The following is a 17,153-nucleotide window of genomic DNA, read 5'->3' on the forward strand; positions in this document are numbered from 1 at the left end:
GGACGTGCCCTAAACACATCCCTAGGGAGGCGTTCGGGTGGCATCCTGACCAGATGCCCGAACCACCTCATCTGGCTCCTCTCGATGTGGAGGAGCAGCGGCTTTACGTTGAGCTCCTCCCGGATGGCAGAGCTTCTCACCCTATCTCTAAGGGAGAGCCCCGCCACCCGGCGGAGGAAACTCATTTCGGCCGCTTGTACCCGTGATCTTATCCTTTCGGTCATGACCCAAAGCTCATGACCATAGGTGAGGATGGGAACGTAGATCGACCGGTAAATTGAGAGCTTTGCCTTCCGGCTCAGCTCCTTCTTCACCACAACGGATCGATACAACGTCCGCATTACTGAAGACGCCGCACCGATCCGCCTGTCGATCTCACGATCCACTCTTCCCCCACTCGTGAACAAGACTCCTAGGTACTTGAACTCCTCCACTTGGGGCAGGGTCTCCTCCCCAACCCGGAGATGGCACTCCACCCTTTTCCGGGCGAGAACCATGGACTCGGACTTGGAGGTGCTGATTCTCATTCCGGTCGCTTCACACTTGGCTGCGAACCGATCCAGTGAGAGCTGAAGATCCCGGCCAGATGAAGCCATCAGGACTACATCATCTGCAAAAAGCAGAGACCTAATCCCGTGGCCACCAAACCGGAACCCCTCAACGCCTTGACTGCGCCTAGAAATTCTGTCCATAAAAGTTATGAACAGAATCGGTGACAAAGGACAGCCTTGGCGGAGTCCAACCTTCACTGGAAACGTGTCCGACTTACTGCCAGCAATGCGGACCAAGCTCTGACACTGATCATACAGGGAGTGGACCGCCACAATAAGACATTCCGATACCCCATACTCTCTGAGCACTCCCCACAGGACTTCCCGAGGGACACGGTCGAATGCCTTCTCCAAGTCCACAAAGCACATGTAGACTGGTTGGGCAAACTCCCATGCACCCTCAAGAACCCTGCCGAGAGTATAGAGCTGGTCCACAGTTCCACGACCAGGACGAAAACCACACTGTTCCTCCTGAATCCGAGGTTCGACTATCCGGCGAAGCCTCCTCTCCAGTACACCTGAATAAACCTTACCGGGAAGGCTGAGGAGTGTGATCCCACGATAGTTGGAACACACCCTCCGGTCCCCCTTCTTAAAGAGAGGGACCACCACCCCGGTCTGCCAATCCAGAGGTACCGCCCCCGATGTCCACGCGATGCTGCAGAGTCTTGTCAACCAAGACAGCCCCACAGCATCCAGAGCCTTAAGGAACTCCGGGCGGATCTCATCCACCCCCGGGGCCTTGCCGCCGAGGAGCTTTTTAACTACCTCAGCGACCTCAGCCCCAGAAATAGGAGAGTCCACTACAGATTCCCCAGGCACCGTTTCCTCAAAGAAAGACGTGTTGGTGGGATTGAGGAGGTCTTCGAAGTATTCCCTCCACCGATCCACAACATCCGCAGTCGAAGTCAGCAGAACACCATCCGCACCATACACGGTGTTGATAGTGCACTGCTTCCCCTTCCTGAGGCGCCGTATGGTGGTCCAGAATCGCTTCGAAGCCGTCCGGAAGTCGTTTTCCATGGCTTCCCCGAACTCTTCCCATGTCCGAGTTTTTGCCTCCGCGACCGCTAAAGCTGCACACCGCTTGGCCCGTCGGTACCCGTCCACTGCCTCCGGAGTCCTATGAGCCAAAAGAACCCGATAGGACTCCTTCTTCAGCTTGACGGCATCCCTCACTGCTGGTGTCCACCAACGGGTTCTGGGATTACCGCCACGACAGGCACCAACAACCTTGCGGCCACAGCTCCAATCAGCCGCCTCGACAATAGAGGTTCGGAACATGGTCCACTCGGACTCAATGTCCCGCACCTCCCTCGTGACATGTTCAAAGTTCTCCCGGAGGTGTGAATTGAAACTCTCTCTGACAGGAGACTCTGCCAGACGTTCCCAGCAGACCCTCACAATGCGCTTGGGCCTGCCAGGTCTGTCCGGCATCCTCCCCCACCATTGCAGCCAACTCACCACCAGGTGGTGATCGGTAGAAAGCTCCGCCCCTCTCTTCACCCGAGTGTCCAAAACATGAGGCCGCAAATCCGATGACACAACTACAAAGTCGATCATGGAACTGCGGCCTAGGGTGTCCTGGTGCCAAGTGCACATATGGACACCCTTATGTTTGAACATGGTGTTTGTTATGGACAATCCGTGACGAGCACAAAAGTCCAATAACAAAACACCACTCGGGTTTAGATCCGGGCGACCATTCTTCCCAATCACGCCTCTCCAGGTTTCACTGTCGCTGCCAACATGAGCGTTGAAGTCTCCCAGTAGGACAAGGGAATCACCCGGAGGAGCACTTTCCAGTACTCCCTCGAGTGTACCCAAAAAGGGTGGGTACTCTGAACTGCTGTTTGGTGCATAAGCACAAACAACAGTCAGGACCCGTCCCCCCACCCGAAGGCGAAGGGAAGCTATATATATATATATATATATATATATATATATATATATATATATATATATATATATATATATACAGTGGGGTAAAACATTATTTAGTCAGCCAGCGATTGTGCAAGTTCTCCCACTTAAAATGATTGCAAAGGTCTGTAATTTTGTGAAAAATAAAACCCCAGAAATTCACATTGTAAGAAATTTTAAAGAATTTATTTGTAAATTATGGTGGAAAACAAGTATTTGGTCAATAACAAAAAATCAACTCAATACTTTTTTGGCAATAACAGAGGTAATATAGGTCTTTACCAGGTTTGCGCACACATTAGCTGGTATTTTGGCCCTTTCCTCCATGCACGGATTTTCAACTCCCTCCACAGATTTTCTATGGGGTTGAGGTCTGGAGGACTTTCGAATGCTTCTTACGGAGCCACTCCTTCGTTGCTCGGGCGGTGTGTTTGGGATCATTGTCATGCTGGAAGACCCAGCCACGTTTCATCTTCAAAGCTCTCACTGATGGAAGGAGGTTTTGGCTCCAAATCTCAGGATACATGGCCCCATTCATTCTTTCCTTAACACGGATCAATCGTCCGGTCCCCTTAGCAGAAAAACAGCCCCAAAGCATGATATTTCCACCCTCATACTTCACAGTAGGTATGGTGTTCTTGGGATGCAACTCAGTATTCTTCTTCCTCCAAACACCACCAGTTGAGTTTATAACAAAAAGTTCTATTTTGGTTTCATCTGACCACATGAAATTCTCCAAATCCTCTTCTGTATCATCCATGTGCTCTCTGGCAAACTTCAGACGGGCCTGGACATGCACTAGCTTAAGTAGGGGGACACGTCTGGCACTGCAGGATTTGATTCCCTGTCGGCGTAGTCTTTTACTAAAGGTAACCTTTGTTACTTTGGTCCCCGTTCTCTGCAGGTCATTCACCAGGTACCCCTGTGTGGTTCTGGGATTTTTGCTCACCGTTCTCATGATCATTGTGACCCCACGGGATGAGATCTTGCGTCTTGTATGTCTTCCATTTTCTGATAATTGCTCCCACAGTTGATTTTTTCACACCAAGCTGCTTGCCTATTGTAGATTCACTCTTCCCAGTCTGGTGCAGGTCTACAATTCTTTTCCTGGTGTTCTTCGACAGCTCTTTGATCTTGGCCATAGTGGAGTTTGGAGTCTGACTGTTTGAGGCTGTGGACAGGTGTCTTTTATACAGATATCGAGTTCAAACAAGTGCCATTAATACAGGTAACGAGTGGAGGACAGAAGAGATTCTTAAAGAAGAAGTTACAGGTCCGTGAGAGTTAGAAATCTTCCTTGTTTGAAGTCACCAAATACTTATTTTCCACCATCATTTACAAATAAATTCTTTAAAATTCCTACAATGTGAATTCCTGGATTTTTTTTTTCACATTCTGTCTCTCACAGTTGAAGTGTACCTATGATGAAAATCAATCAATCAATGTTTACTTATATAGCCCTAAATCACTAGTGTCTCAAAGGGCTGCACAAACCACCACGACATCCTCGGTAGGAAAACTCACACCCGCAAATACGGTATTAGCTTTCACTGTTATGCTGATGACACCCAACTCTACATGCCCCTAAAGCTGACCAACACGCCGGATTGTAGTCAGCTGGAGGCGTGTCTTAATGAAATTAAACAATGGATGTCCGCTAACTTTTTGCAACTCAACGCCAAAAAAACGGAAATGCTGATTATCGGTCCTGCTAGACACCGAACTCTATTTAATAATACAACTCCAACATTTGACAACCAAACAATTAAACAAGGCGACACGGTAAAGAATCTGGGTATTATCTTCGACCCAACTCTCTCCTTTGAGGCACACATTAAAAGCGTTACTAAAACGGCCTTCTTTCATCTCCGTAATATCGCTAAAATTCGCTCCATTCTGTCCACTAAAGACGCTGAGATCATTATCCATAAAATGACAGACAATGGAAGGACAGGTGAGAGGCTCACCTGTCCTTCCATTGTCTGCACGTGCAGAGTGCTGACATCAGCAAGATCCCTGCATGAGAACCTTGTCCACAACCTGAAATACAAGCTCGGGCTTCAGGAGAACAATCTGAGCGTTCATCGAGCTTAGAACGTCAATTTGAATAGTTCTTATCTGGGCTCACTGCAGACCGGAGTCAGCCGGTCTTTAGGGAGGATCTCACCTGAGTGCGGGAAGTGGAATCAGGTTCTAATCGCCACCAGCGGACTATGTCGCTGTGAGTAAATGACAGAAGTGATGGCAGGAACACTTTGCACAACTCAGCTAGGCTGATACCAACAATAACGAAGTGCACTTTTGAACCGATACGGTACCATTTTTTGGTATCTGGGAATCCATACCGGTATCAATTTCAGTACTAGGAACAAGGAATACAAACTACAAATAAGATGCACATTATAATCAAACATAATAAGCACAGCACTTACAGTACTGGAACTTTTTAGGGCGTAACAAAAACACCCAAAACTACTGCCATCTAACGACTTGGACTTGCGATTGTAATTGAGAATCAGAAATGTGATAATAAAACATAACAAAGCAAAATATAATTAAACTGCAAGCAGCGATGGACGGGACCGACTTTTGCTGGTGTTTCTTACCTTTACCCATTCAACATATCTTTACCTGCACCTTACCTACCTTCCCTGCATCCTGGGGTCACACTGGTGCTTCTTTCTTTCACCCATACACGCTGGTGCTTCCTGCCATCACTTAGACAACATATCTTTACCTGCACATTACCTACCTTCTCTGTATCCTGGTGTCAAACTGGTGCCTCCTTCTTTCACCCAGTCAACATATCTTTACCTGCACATTACCTACCTTCTCTGTATCCTGGGGTCAAACTGTGCCTCCTTCTTTCACCCAGTCAACATATCTTTACCCGCACATTACCTACCTTCTCTGTATCCTGGTGTCAAACTGGTGCCTCCTTCTTTCACCCAGTCAACATATCTTTACCTGCACATTACCTACCTTCTCTGTATCCTGGTGTCAAACTGGTGCCTCCTTCTTTCACCCAGTCAACATATCTTTACCTGCACATTACCTACCTTCTCGGTATCCTGGTGTCAAACTGGTGCCTCCTTCTTTCACCCAGTCAACATATCTTTACCTGCACATTACCTACCTTCTCTGTATCCTGGTGTCAAACTGGTGCCTCCTTCTTTCACCCGGTCAACATATCTTTACCTGCACATTACCTACCTTCTCTGTATCCTGGTGTCAAACTGGTGCCTCCTTCTTTCACCCAGTCAACATATCTTTACCCGCACATTACCTACCTTCTCTGTATCCTGGTGTCAAACTGGTGCCTCCTTCTTTCACCCAGTCAACATATCTTTACCTGCACATTACCTACCTTCTCTGTATCCTGGGGTCAAACTGTGCCTCCTTCTTTCACCCAGTCAACATATCTTTACCAGCACATTACCTACCTTCCCTGCATTGTGTGGTCACGCTGGTGCTTCCTGCTTTTAAGCGGCCATCTTGAGACGGCAGCCGCATCAGCGCAACAGTTCTTTGAAGGCTCGTAAAATCAAAACCAAAGCAGTTGGAAAAACTCTTTGCGCAACTTTTAATCAGAAGGGTTCAATCCCTCTCCTGTGCGAGTTTGAAGACGACACAACAAACGCGCTCTGAAAAGATAATGTTTGAAAAAAGGTGGCAGGTTTTTACAAAGCTTTTGTTTTGAAGGGGTAGTTGCCAACTTCCTGTTGATTTTTGCTGAAGGATGTCAATTAATTAAATGTAGGTCTAAGTGAGACCTACATAGAGGTTTTTGTTTCATGTCTCTACGACATTCCTACTGGAAGTCACAAGCAGTTTTGTCTGTGTTTTCTTCCTAGGAGCAGATTTGTCTGTTTTATTCCTAGGGGGCGCTACAGCGCAATTTTAAGTTTTGGGGTTTGGTTTTTTTATTAGACCCCAATTTTCGCCAGTCCTGATGTGTGTGTCCAGTTTGGTGAGTTTTGAAACATTTTAAGGGGGTCAAATTACATCTCAAAGAGGCAAAAATTAAATCTTTTAGGAAACTTTTGTTTTGAAGGGGTTTTTGCCAACTTCCTGTTGATTTTGCTGAAGGATGTCAACCAATGAAATGTAGGTCTAAGTGAGACCTACATAGAGGTTTTTGTTTCATGTCTCTATGACATTCCTACCGGAAGTCACAAGCAGTTTTGTCTATGTTTTCTTCCTAGGAGCAGATTTGTCTGTTTTATTCCTAGGGGGCACTAGAGCGCAATTTTAAGTTTTGGGGTCTGGTTTTTTATTAGATCACAATTTTCACCAGTCCTGATGTGTGTGTCCAGTTTGGTGAGTTTTGAAGCATGTTAGGGGGGTCAAATTACAGCTCAAAGAGGCAAAAATTAAATTTTTTAGGAAACTTTTGTTTTGAAGGGGTTTTTGCCAACTTCCTGTTGATTTTTGCGGAAGGATGTTGTTTTATGAAATCTAGGTCTAAGTCAGACCTACATATATGTTTTTATTTCATGTCTCTACAACATTCCTAACGGAAGTTACAAGCAGTTTTGTCTGTGTTTTTTCCTAGGGGGCGCTGGAGCGCAATTTTGAGTTTTGGGGTTTTGTTTTTTGATTATATCGCAATTTTCGCCAGTCCTGATTTGTGTGTTAATTTTGGTGAGTTTTGAAGCATGTTAAGGGGGTCAAATTACAGCTCAAAGAGGCGGCGGTATAATAATAATAAAACCTTGGAAATACAATAGGGTCTTCTGTCCCAAAGGGACATTCGGTCCATAATAAAAAATGTAAAATTAATGGTAATATAAATGTATTCAATAATATAAAATATGTATAATATAACAAATAAATGAAAAAGACAAATAAAAAAAGAAAAAACAATCCATCCATCCGTTTCCTACCGCTTGTCCCTTTTGTTGTTGCTGGAGCCTATCTAGCTGCATTCGGGTTGAAGGCAAGGTACACCCTGGACAAGTCGCCGCCTCATTGCATAGAAATATAATAATATTTTAATATAAATACTATTAATATTTATTAAAACACACACAAATACCGAAAATTGATACCTTTAAGTAATCATAATTGATAGTAATAATTATGATGAAATGTTTTAGTGTAGCATGTTTGTCTTTTTCTGGTCCTGCGGTGGTAATGAACCAAAGCAGCGCCAGAGGAACTGAAGTGGAGTAAACAACATCCTTCAGGCTCTGTTCTATGTCCTCAACACTGCCACTTCAGTGAGGGCTGGCAGGCCCTTTCTCTCTCTGTGTGTGTGTGTGTGTGTGTGTGTGTGTGTGCGTGTGTGTGTGTGTGTGTGTGTGTGTGTGTGTGTGTGTGCGTGTGTGTGTGTGTGTGCGTGTGTGCGTGTGCGTGTGTCTTTTCAGGGCTCACTTCAAAAATTCCAGTCAAGAAAACCACGTTGAATTGAATGAATTAGAGAAAGGGATTAAAAATAAATAATAGAGCATTAATTATTCAGAACAGAAACATACACCTCGGTGCAAATCTGGACATCAGTGCAGATACAAGACCACGTTAATTATTATGAAACAATTATTGTTTCGCAATCATTGGAATTTTTGTCTCTTTCACAATTCTTATTGATGAAAAGAAAATATTTTTTTGTTTTGTATGCATTTTAAATCATAAATAAATGCTAGCAAAAGTCAGCTAATAATGGGGGCGATGAAAGTTGCTCTATTCCGCCTATAAAGCGCTCTAAAAGACATCCAAAAACCCCCATCAAGGTTTTATATACGCGCTGTAAGTACATATGTAATATAGTAACATTCATAATAACATGTAATATATACATGATGTAAGTATATATGTCATGTAGTAACATTCATAATAACATGTAATATATACACGATGTAAGTATATATGTAGTATCTAGTAACATTCATAATAACATGTAATATACACATGATGTAAGTGTATATGTCATGTAGTAACATTCATAATAACATGTAATATATACATGATGTAAGTATATATGTAGTATCTAGTAACATTCATAATAACATGTAATATATACATGATGTAAGTATATATGTCATGTAGTAACATTCATAATAACATGTAATATACACATGATGTAAGTGTATATGTCATGTAGTAACATTCATAATAACATGTAATATATACATGATGTAAGTATATATGTAGTATCTAGTAACATTCATAATAACATGTAATATATACATGATGTAAGTATATATGTCATGTAGTAACATTCATAATAACATGTAATATACACATGATGTAAGTGTATATGTCATGTAGTAACATTCATAATAACATGTAATATATACATGATGTAAGTATATATGTAGTATCTAGTAACATTCATAATAACATGTAATATATACATGATGTAAGTATATATGTCATGTAGTAACATTCATAATAACATGTAATATATACAGGATGTAAGTATATATGTATTATCTAGTAACATTCATAATAACATGTAATATATACGTGATGTAAGTATATATGTAGTATCTAGTAACATTCATAATAACATGTAATATATACATTATGTAAGTATATATGTCATGTAGTAACATTCATAATAACATGTAATATATACATGATGTAAGTATATATGTCATGTAGTAACATTCATAATAACATGTAATATATACAGGATGTAAGTATATATGTAGTATCTAGTAACATTCATAATAACATGTAATATATACATGATGTAAGTATATATGTAGTATCTAGTAACATTCATAATAACATGTAATATATACATGATGTAAGTATATATGTAATATCTAGTAACATTCATAATAACATGTAATATATACATAATGTAAGTATATATGTAGTATCTAGTAACATTCATAATAACATGTAATATATACATGATGTAAGTATAAATGTAGTATCTAGTAACATTCATAATAACATGTAATATATACATGATGTAAGTATATATGTCATGTAGTAACATTCATAATAACATGTAATATATACATGATGTAAGTATATATAATGTAGTAACATTCATAATAACATGTAATATATACAGGATGTCAGTATATATGTAGTATCTAGTAACATTCATAATAACATGTAATATATACATGATGTAAGTATATATGTCATGTAGTAACATTCATAATAACATGTAATATATACACGATGTAAGTATATATGTAGTATCTAGTAACATTCATAATAACATGTCATATGTACATGATGTAAGTATATATGTCGTGTAGTATTATTCATAATAACATGTAATATATACATGATGTAAGTATACATGTAGTATCTAGTAACATTCATAATAACATGTAATATATACATGATGTAAGTATATATAATGTAGTGACATTCATAATAACATGTAATATATACATGATGTAAGTATATATGTAGTATCTAGCAACATTCATAATAACATGTAATATATACATGATGAGAGACAACAAAGACTACTTTGGGACAAAAAATGATCCAGAAACGTCTATTTTTGAGCCTGAAAATAAGGAAGATGACCTACAAGTTTTAGAAGCTGTGTGCTAAACAGATGCAGCTTCAGTCAAACACAAAGCATCATGTAGCAGTATTGCTAAGTGCTAAACGAGGTATACAAACATATTCAAACAATCACTTACTGTACAATGTCTGCTGGGATAAAGACTGATGGGATGTTTCTATCTTCTCCTTTACATCAACAATTCATCATAATCCTCACAAAGGCTTAACAAAAAAGATGCCACAGACGAGCGTCTTTTCGTGTCTTTCTCGCCATCTACAGGTCAAAGTTGGATGTCAAAGTTGACCAACTTTTGGGTTTAAGTCCACAACCTTCTACTATCCAGGAGAGAGGCGTGATTTATTATTGAGAAATAACTTTCACCAACTCAGAGGCAATGCAGCAGCTCTGTATGTCAATATAGCAGCATAAGCTAGTTAGCCCTCTAAAAGTAGTTCCTCTACGTTAGCACTTATAATAATAATATTGCAAATACTTTTTTAATATTGAAGTCACGACATGTGAATGGAGTCTTGTTGGCACTTTTTGGATGTTTTTTTTTTGTTTTTTTAGAGGGCTTTATGGACTCAGTGATGTTTGCGCGTTTGAGAGTCTGTTTGCGTTTATAAGTCAAAAAGTTCAATATGAATTTAGACAAAACTTTCCGGAAATGTCCGAGATGAAACGAGTAAAATAGTATTATTGCGTCCATCTGTGAATTCTGCTACATTATCTTACGTTTACGTTACGAGACTCAACTTCTGTACGCTGGCATCCCTACCTCCACCCGCAGGTACAAAGATACCGTATTTCCTTGAATTGCCGCCGGGTATATAGTATGTGCCTGCCTAGAATTACCGCCCGTTTCGCAAAATATTATTTTTATTAGCGCATGCCTAGAATTTCCGCCGGGTCAAACTCGTTTCGACAAATAATTAGCATATGCCTAGAATTTCCACCGGGTCAAACTCGTCACGTCACGAGTGACACTTCACCTGTCATCATTTTCAAAATGGAGGAGGCTGATTTCAATCATTTGAAATCGCATAAAGGGAAGAAGATTAAGAGCTATTCAGTAGGATTTAAGGTCCAAGCTATTGAATATGCTAAAAAGAACAGTAAGCAGCTATGTTTTATTAATATACCATAGCTGCGTGTGTCAAATATGAGTCATTAAATGACTCCCGCCTCCTGGTGGTAGAGGGCGCTAGTGATCCTTCTTGCGACTACTCGGCTGCAGAACACGCAGCGATCCTTTATTTTTTCCTCTCGCTTGCACTTTTAACATGGAGGATTACATATCTAAAATAAAACAGTTTTCTAAACTGGACTTTCAATGGAAGCAGGAGGTAATAAAGGAAGATCTCCATTGAGACAGAGAGACTTTTAAAACTGAAGAAAGATAAGGAAGACTTCTATAAACAAGTTATCCATGCTTTTGACCAGAAGGAGCTGCGCATGGACTTCATTTATAAGTAAAAGTAAGACCATGATAATGTTTTTTTTATTAAATGTGCTTTTCATGATGGTATCCTTACATCACACTCAAATTTATAAGCGCAGGCCTAAATTTACCGCATGCCTTTGGTTAACGCCGGAGTGAGAAGAGGTTTTAAATTAATTAGCGCCCGGCGGCAATTCAAGGAAATACGATATTAGCTGACGGACAAGAGGGTTCACTCTGTTTAAAAATAATAAATAAAATTGATTAACAGTTGTACATTCCAAGCGTGTTTGCTGAGCGACACCAGCCGCTATTTGTCAGCTTCAGCCTGCTTTCCATCCCTCCGCTTCATCCAGCGCCTAACGAGGGCCTGTTCAACGTTAAAGAGACCTAATGAGGGGCCCGAGGCCCCCAGGAAGTCAGACTTTTATCACTGTGTGATGCACACTTCCCGCCTCTCAGGTGGCAATCAAATATAAATGAATGGATGACAAATGTTGATGTTTTATCGTCAGTAGCGGTGATATCATTTGTCAAATTCGCTTTTTTTGTGACCCTTGTATCTAGTAACATTCATAATAACATGTAATATGTACATGATGTAAGTATACATGTAGTATCTAGTAACATTCATAATAACATGTAATATATACACATGATGTAAGTATATATGTAGTATCTAGTAACATTCATAATAACATGTCATATGTACATGATGTAAGTATATATGTCGTGTAGTATTATTCATAATAACATGTAATATATACATGATGTAAGTATACATGTAGTATCTAGTAACATTCATAATAACATGTCATATATACATGATGTAAGTATATTTGTCATGTAGTAACATTCATAATAACATGTAATATATACAGGATGTAAGTATATATGTAGTATCTAGTAACATTCATAATAACATGTAATATATACATGATGTAAGTATATATGTCATGTAGTAACATTCATAATAACATGTAATATACACATGATGTAAGTATATATAATGTAGTAACATTCATAATATCATGTAATATATACAGGATGTCAGTATATATGTAGTATCTAGTAACATTCATAATAACATGTAATATATACATGATGTAAGTATATATGTAGTATCTAGCAACATTCATAATAACATGTAATATGTACATGATGAGAGACAACAAAGACTACTTTGGGACAAAAAATGATCCAGAAACGTCTATTTTTGAGCCTGAAAATAAGGAAGATGACATACAAGTTTTAGAAGCTGTGTGCTAAACAGATGCAGCTTCAGTCAAACACTAAGCATCATGTAGCAGTATTGCTAAGTGCTAAACGAGGTATACAAACATATTCAAACAATCACTTACTGTACAATGTCTGCTGGGATAAAGACTGATGGGATGTTTCTATCTTCTCCTTTACATTCTGTCTGTGACACATTTGTTACGGGGCCGCACAGGAACATGAATTATGGGCCTGCTTCATTGCAAGGATGGATGGGTAATGCGAGACGAACTGTCAGTTTTAGTCTATGTTTTAGTTTTTTCCTCTGCATTTGTCTTTGTTTCCTCTGTGTTTAGTATCTCCTGTCTTTAGTTCCTGTCAAGTGCACTTATTTTGGTTCAGCTTCCTGTTTGTCTCACCGTGTGATGTTGTCACCTCATCTGCAGCTGATTGGCACCTGGCCACACCTGGTGTCAATCAGCCCGCTCCTATTTTACCTGCTCTGTTCCTCCAGTCAGTGCTGGATCATTGTATTGTCGTCGCCACATGTCGTTCTTCTGTCTTTGAAGTGAAGTGAAGTGAGTTATATTTATATAGCGCTTTTCTCTAGTGACTCAAAGCACTTTACATAGTGAAACCCAATATCTAAGTTACATTTAAACCAGTGTGGGTGGCACTGGGAGCAGGTGGGTTAAGTGTCTTGCCCAAGGACACAACGGCAGTGACTAGGATGGCGGAAGCGGGAATCGAACCTGCAACCCTCAAGTTGCCGGCACGGCCACTCTACCAACCGAGCTATACCGCCTGGCATCGTTACAGCTACTACCCGTCGTGCTACATTTTGTCCTGGTCGTCGTAGCGGTAAGCTGTTCTTGTTAGCCATAAGCTATTTCCAGTTTTTCTGTTTGCTATCCACTAGCTTCCATGCTAAAGCTCCTGTTCGTTTTTCCAGCTCCCAGTGCTAGCTCCCTTAGTTTGTTATTCCGCCCACTTGCGTGCTTTTTGTTTATACCCTTTGTTCTTGTTCTAATATTTTATATTAAATCAAGTTTTTTCATTCAATGCCTGCCTCCATCTCTGCATCTTGGGGTTCCTCATCAAATAACTTTGACACGAACCCCCACATATGTTATACCCAAAGAAAGGGGCTGTTCGCACCGATGGCGGTACTTTAAATCGGGACCATTTCGTGTTACCATGGAAACGCTACTCACAAATAAACAAACAAAAAAAATGGGTTGCTAGAATGGGTACGCACCTTTTACAATGCCGGATATTACACAGTGAAAATAATGCATTCATGAAAAAGTGAAAATAATGCGTAGATATGTAAGTACCCAAAATAAAGACTCGACATAGAAAGAAATTCAATCGGAGCAGAAACATAGGAGGAAACGGGATTAAAACCCGATGCTAACCGCCCATTGAAAATACATGGTTACGGCTAGTAGCTATTATTAGCAAACAGATAGACTTACCAACTCGGCGTAATATCTTAACATCGACACACTCTCTCGTCACAACTCAGGCCCTGATGTTAGGCACCTATAAGTTTACAATTAGTTGTAAAATGTTGGACGGTTGTTTTTACGATATGCAGGCAAACGACAACTTTAAAACATACCGGCTTAGCTACGGCACCTGGCAGCCATCTTGGTACAGACGATCACAGGCCCTCCCTCACGAATGTTGGTGCGTGCGCACCAGCAGCAGACGGTACGGAAAAAAACCAAAAAAAACCCCGTCCCGCTCACTGTGTCTACGCACGGCGGCCATCTTTGAAATAGTTTTCAGCGCAGCGGTTCTTTGAAGGCTGATAAAATCAAAACTGTAGCAGTAATTAAAACTCTTTCATCAACTTTTAATCAGAAGGGTTCAATCTCTCTCCTGCGGTAGTTTGAAGCCGACACGACAGACGCGCTCGGAGGAGATAATGTTTGAAAAAAAGGTGACCGGTTTTTACAAAACTTTTGTTTTGAAGGGGGAATTGCAAATTTCCTGTTGATTTTTGCCTGGGGTTGTCAGGATATGAAATGTAGGTCTAAGTGAGACCTACATAGAGGTTTTGTTTCATGTCCGTACAACATTCCTACTGGAAGTTACGGGCAGGTTTGTCTGTGTTTTCTTTCTACGAGTAGTTTTGTCTGTTTTATTCCTACGGAGCACTAGAGCACAATTTTGAGTTTTGGGGTTAGGTTTTTTTGATAAGATCGCAATTTTCACCAGTCCTGTTGTGTGTCCAGTTTGGTGAGTTTTGAAGCATTTTAAGAGGGTCAAATTACAGCTCAAAGAGGCAAAGGTAAGTGTTTTTACGAAACTTTTGTTTTGAAGGGGGAATTGCAAACTTCCTGTTGATTTTTGCTGAAGGATGTCCGTGTATGAAATTTAGGTCTAAGTGAGACCTACATAGAGGTTTTTGTTTCATGTCGCTACGACATTCCGACTGGAAGTTACAGGCAGTTTTGTATGTGTTTTCTTCCTACGGGGCGCTAGAGCGCAATTTTGAGTTTTGGGGTTAGGTTTTTTTGATTAGATCGCAATTTTCGCCAGTCCTGATATGTGTGTCCAGTTTGGTGAGTTTTGAAGAATGTTAAGGGGTTCAAATTACAGCTCAAATAGGGAAAGGTGAGTGTTTTTACAAAACGTTTGTTTTGAAGGGGGAATTGCAAACTTCCTGTTGATTTTTGCTGAAGGGTGTCAGTGTATGAAATTTAGGTCTAAGGGAGACCTACGTAGAGGTTTTTGTTTCATGTCGCTACGACATTCCGACTGGAATTTACAGGCAGTTTTGTCTGTGTTTTCTTCCTACGGGGCGCTAGAGCGCAATTTTGAGTTTTTGGGTTAGGTTTTTTGATTAGATCGCAATTTTTGCCAGTCCTGATATGTGTTTCAGATTTGGTGAGTTTTGAAGCATGTTAAGGGGTTCAAATTACACCTCAAATAGGGAAAGGTGAGTGTTTTTACAAAACTTTTGTTTTGAAGGGGGAATTGCAAACTTCCTGTTGATTTTTGCTGAAGGATGTCAGTGTATGAAATTTAGGTCTAAGTGAGACCTACATAGAGGTTTTTGTTTCATTTCGCTACGACATTCCTACTGGAATTTACAGGCAGTTTTGTCTGTTTTCTTCCTAGGGGGCGCTCGAGCGCAATTTTGAGTTTTTGGGTTAGGTTTTTTGATTAGATCGCAATTTTTGCCAGTCCTGATGTGTGTGTCCAGTTTGGTGAGGTTTGAAGCATGTTAAGGGGGTCAAATTACAGCTCAAATAGGGAAAGGTGAGTGTTTTTACAAAACTTTAGTTTTGAAGGGGGAATTGCAAACTTCCTGTTGATTTTTGCTGAAGGGTGTCAGTGTATGAAATTTAGGTCTAAGTGAGACCTACATAGAGGTTTTTGTTTCATTTCGCTACGACATTCCTACTGGAATTTACAGGCAGTTTTGTCTGTTTTCTTCCTAGGGGGCGCTAGAGCGCAATTTTGAGTTTTTGGGTTAGGTTTTTTGATTAGATCGCAATTTTTGCCAGTCCTGTTATGTGTGTCCAGTTTGGTGAGTTTTGAAGAATGTTAAGGGGTTCAAATTACAGCTCAAATAGGGAAAGGTGAGTGTTTTTACAAAACTTTAGTTTTGAAGGGGGAATTGCAAACTTCGGGTCCTCTGTCCCAAAGGGACATTCGGTCCCTAATTATGCATACATGAAGCAGTGAAACTGATGCATACATGAAACAGTGAAAGTGATGCATAGATGAAACAGTGAAAGTGATGCATACATGAAACATGAAACAGTAAAAGTGATGTCATTTCCATGTGATTTGATGTGTTTCTGTGTGTGTTTTGTCCAGGGAAACCAACATTCCGCTCATCGCCCTGGGTCTGAAGGAGACCAAAGAGGTCGACTTTTCGACGCCTTTCAAGGTGGGAACACACTAAACTAAGTTGAAATAGACTGGAGCTCAAGGAATATTTCAATATTTTGCTATGATAAGAGTGCTTGTGAGAATTAGCATGCTAGCTTAGCACCCAGACTCGGAAGTCAAATGCTAACACAAATGCAGATATGGTGTTTATTATTATTCTCCAACATCTAAAAGACTGGGAACTTCCTGACACGGACTGAAAAATGAAAGCATGCGGGGGTCATTTTGATATTTTTTCATTCTCAAAACCAACAGGGATCCCTCAAGTTTGGTCCCAGGGACCAGGAAAATCTTAAAAATGCTTAGTCATATATTATTATTTATTTTTTTAGCACTTAAGTTTCCAGATCAACTTAAGTTAAAAATAAAAACATTTGTTATTGTTTTATGCCATTTTTGTCAAAGAAAATACAGTTGTTTTTTTAATGGCAAACACAAAACATGCAAGTTTTCCCCCAAAGAAAAATGTCAAAGTGTAATATTGGATGTGAAGTAATCAAAGCCTTAAATAAGTCAATAATTTATCCGTCCATTAATTTAGATTGGCCCTGCGATGAGGTGGCGACTTGTCCAGGGTTTACCCCGCCTTCCGCCCGATTGTAGCTGAGATAGGCGCCAGCGC

General features: G+C 40.4%; 1 protein-coding gene across 2 annotated transcripts in view; it reads left to right on the forward strand.

Moving 5' to 3' along the window:
• The window catches only part of rhpn2 (rhophilin, Rho GTPase binding protein 2), a 140,658-nt gene that overhangs the window by 64,716 nt on the left and 58,789 nt on the right, over positions 1–17,153 (forward strand). For both annotated transcript variants that reach the window (XM_061892601.1, XM_061892608.1), the window contains exon 4: positions 16,457–16,529. In XM_061892601.1, the coding sequence (XP_061748585.1) occupies positions 16,457–16,529 (73 nt within the window). The remainder of the gene's footprint in view (positions 1–16,456; positions 16,530–17,153) is intronic.

The sequence above is a fragment of the Nerophis ophidion genome, linkage group LG02 (genome assembly GCF_033978795.1).
Source record: "Nerophis ophidion isolate RoL-2023_Sa linkage group LG02, RoL_Noph_v1.0, whole genome shotgun sequence".
Classification (NCBI taxonomy): Eukaryota; Metazoa; Chordata; class Actinopteri; order Syngnathiformes; family Syngnathidae; genus Nerophis; species Nerophis ophidion.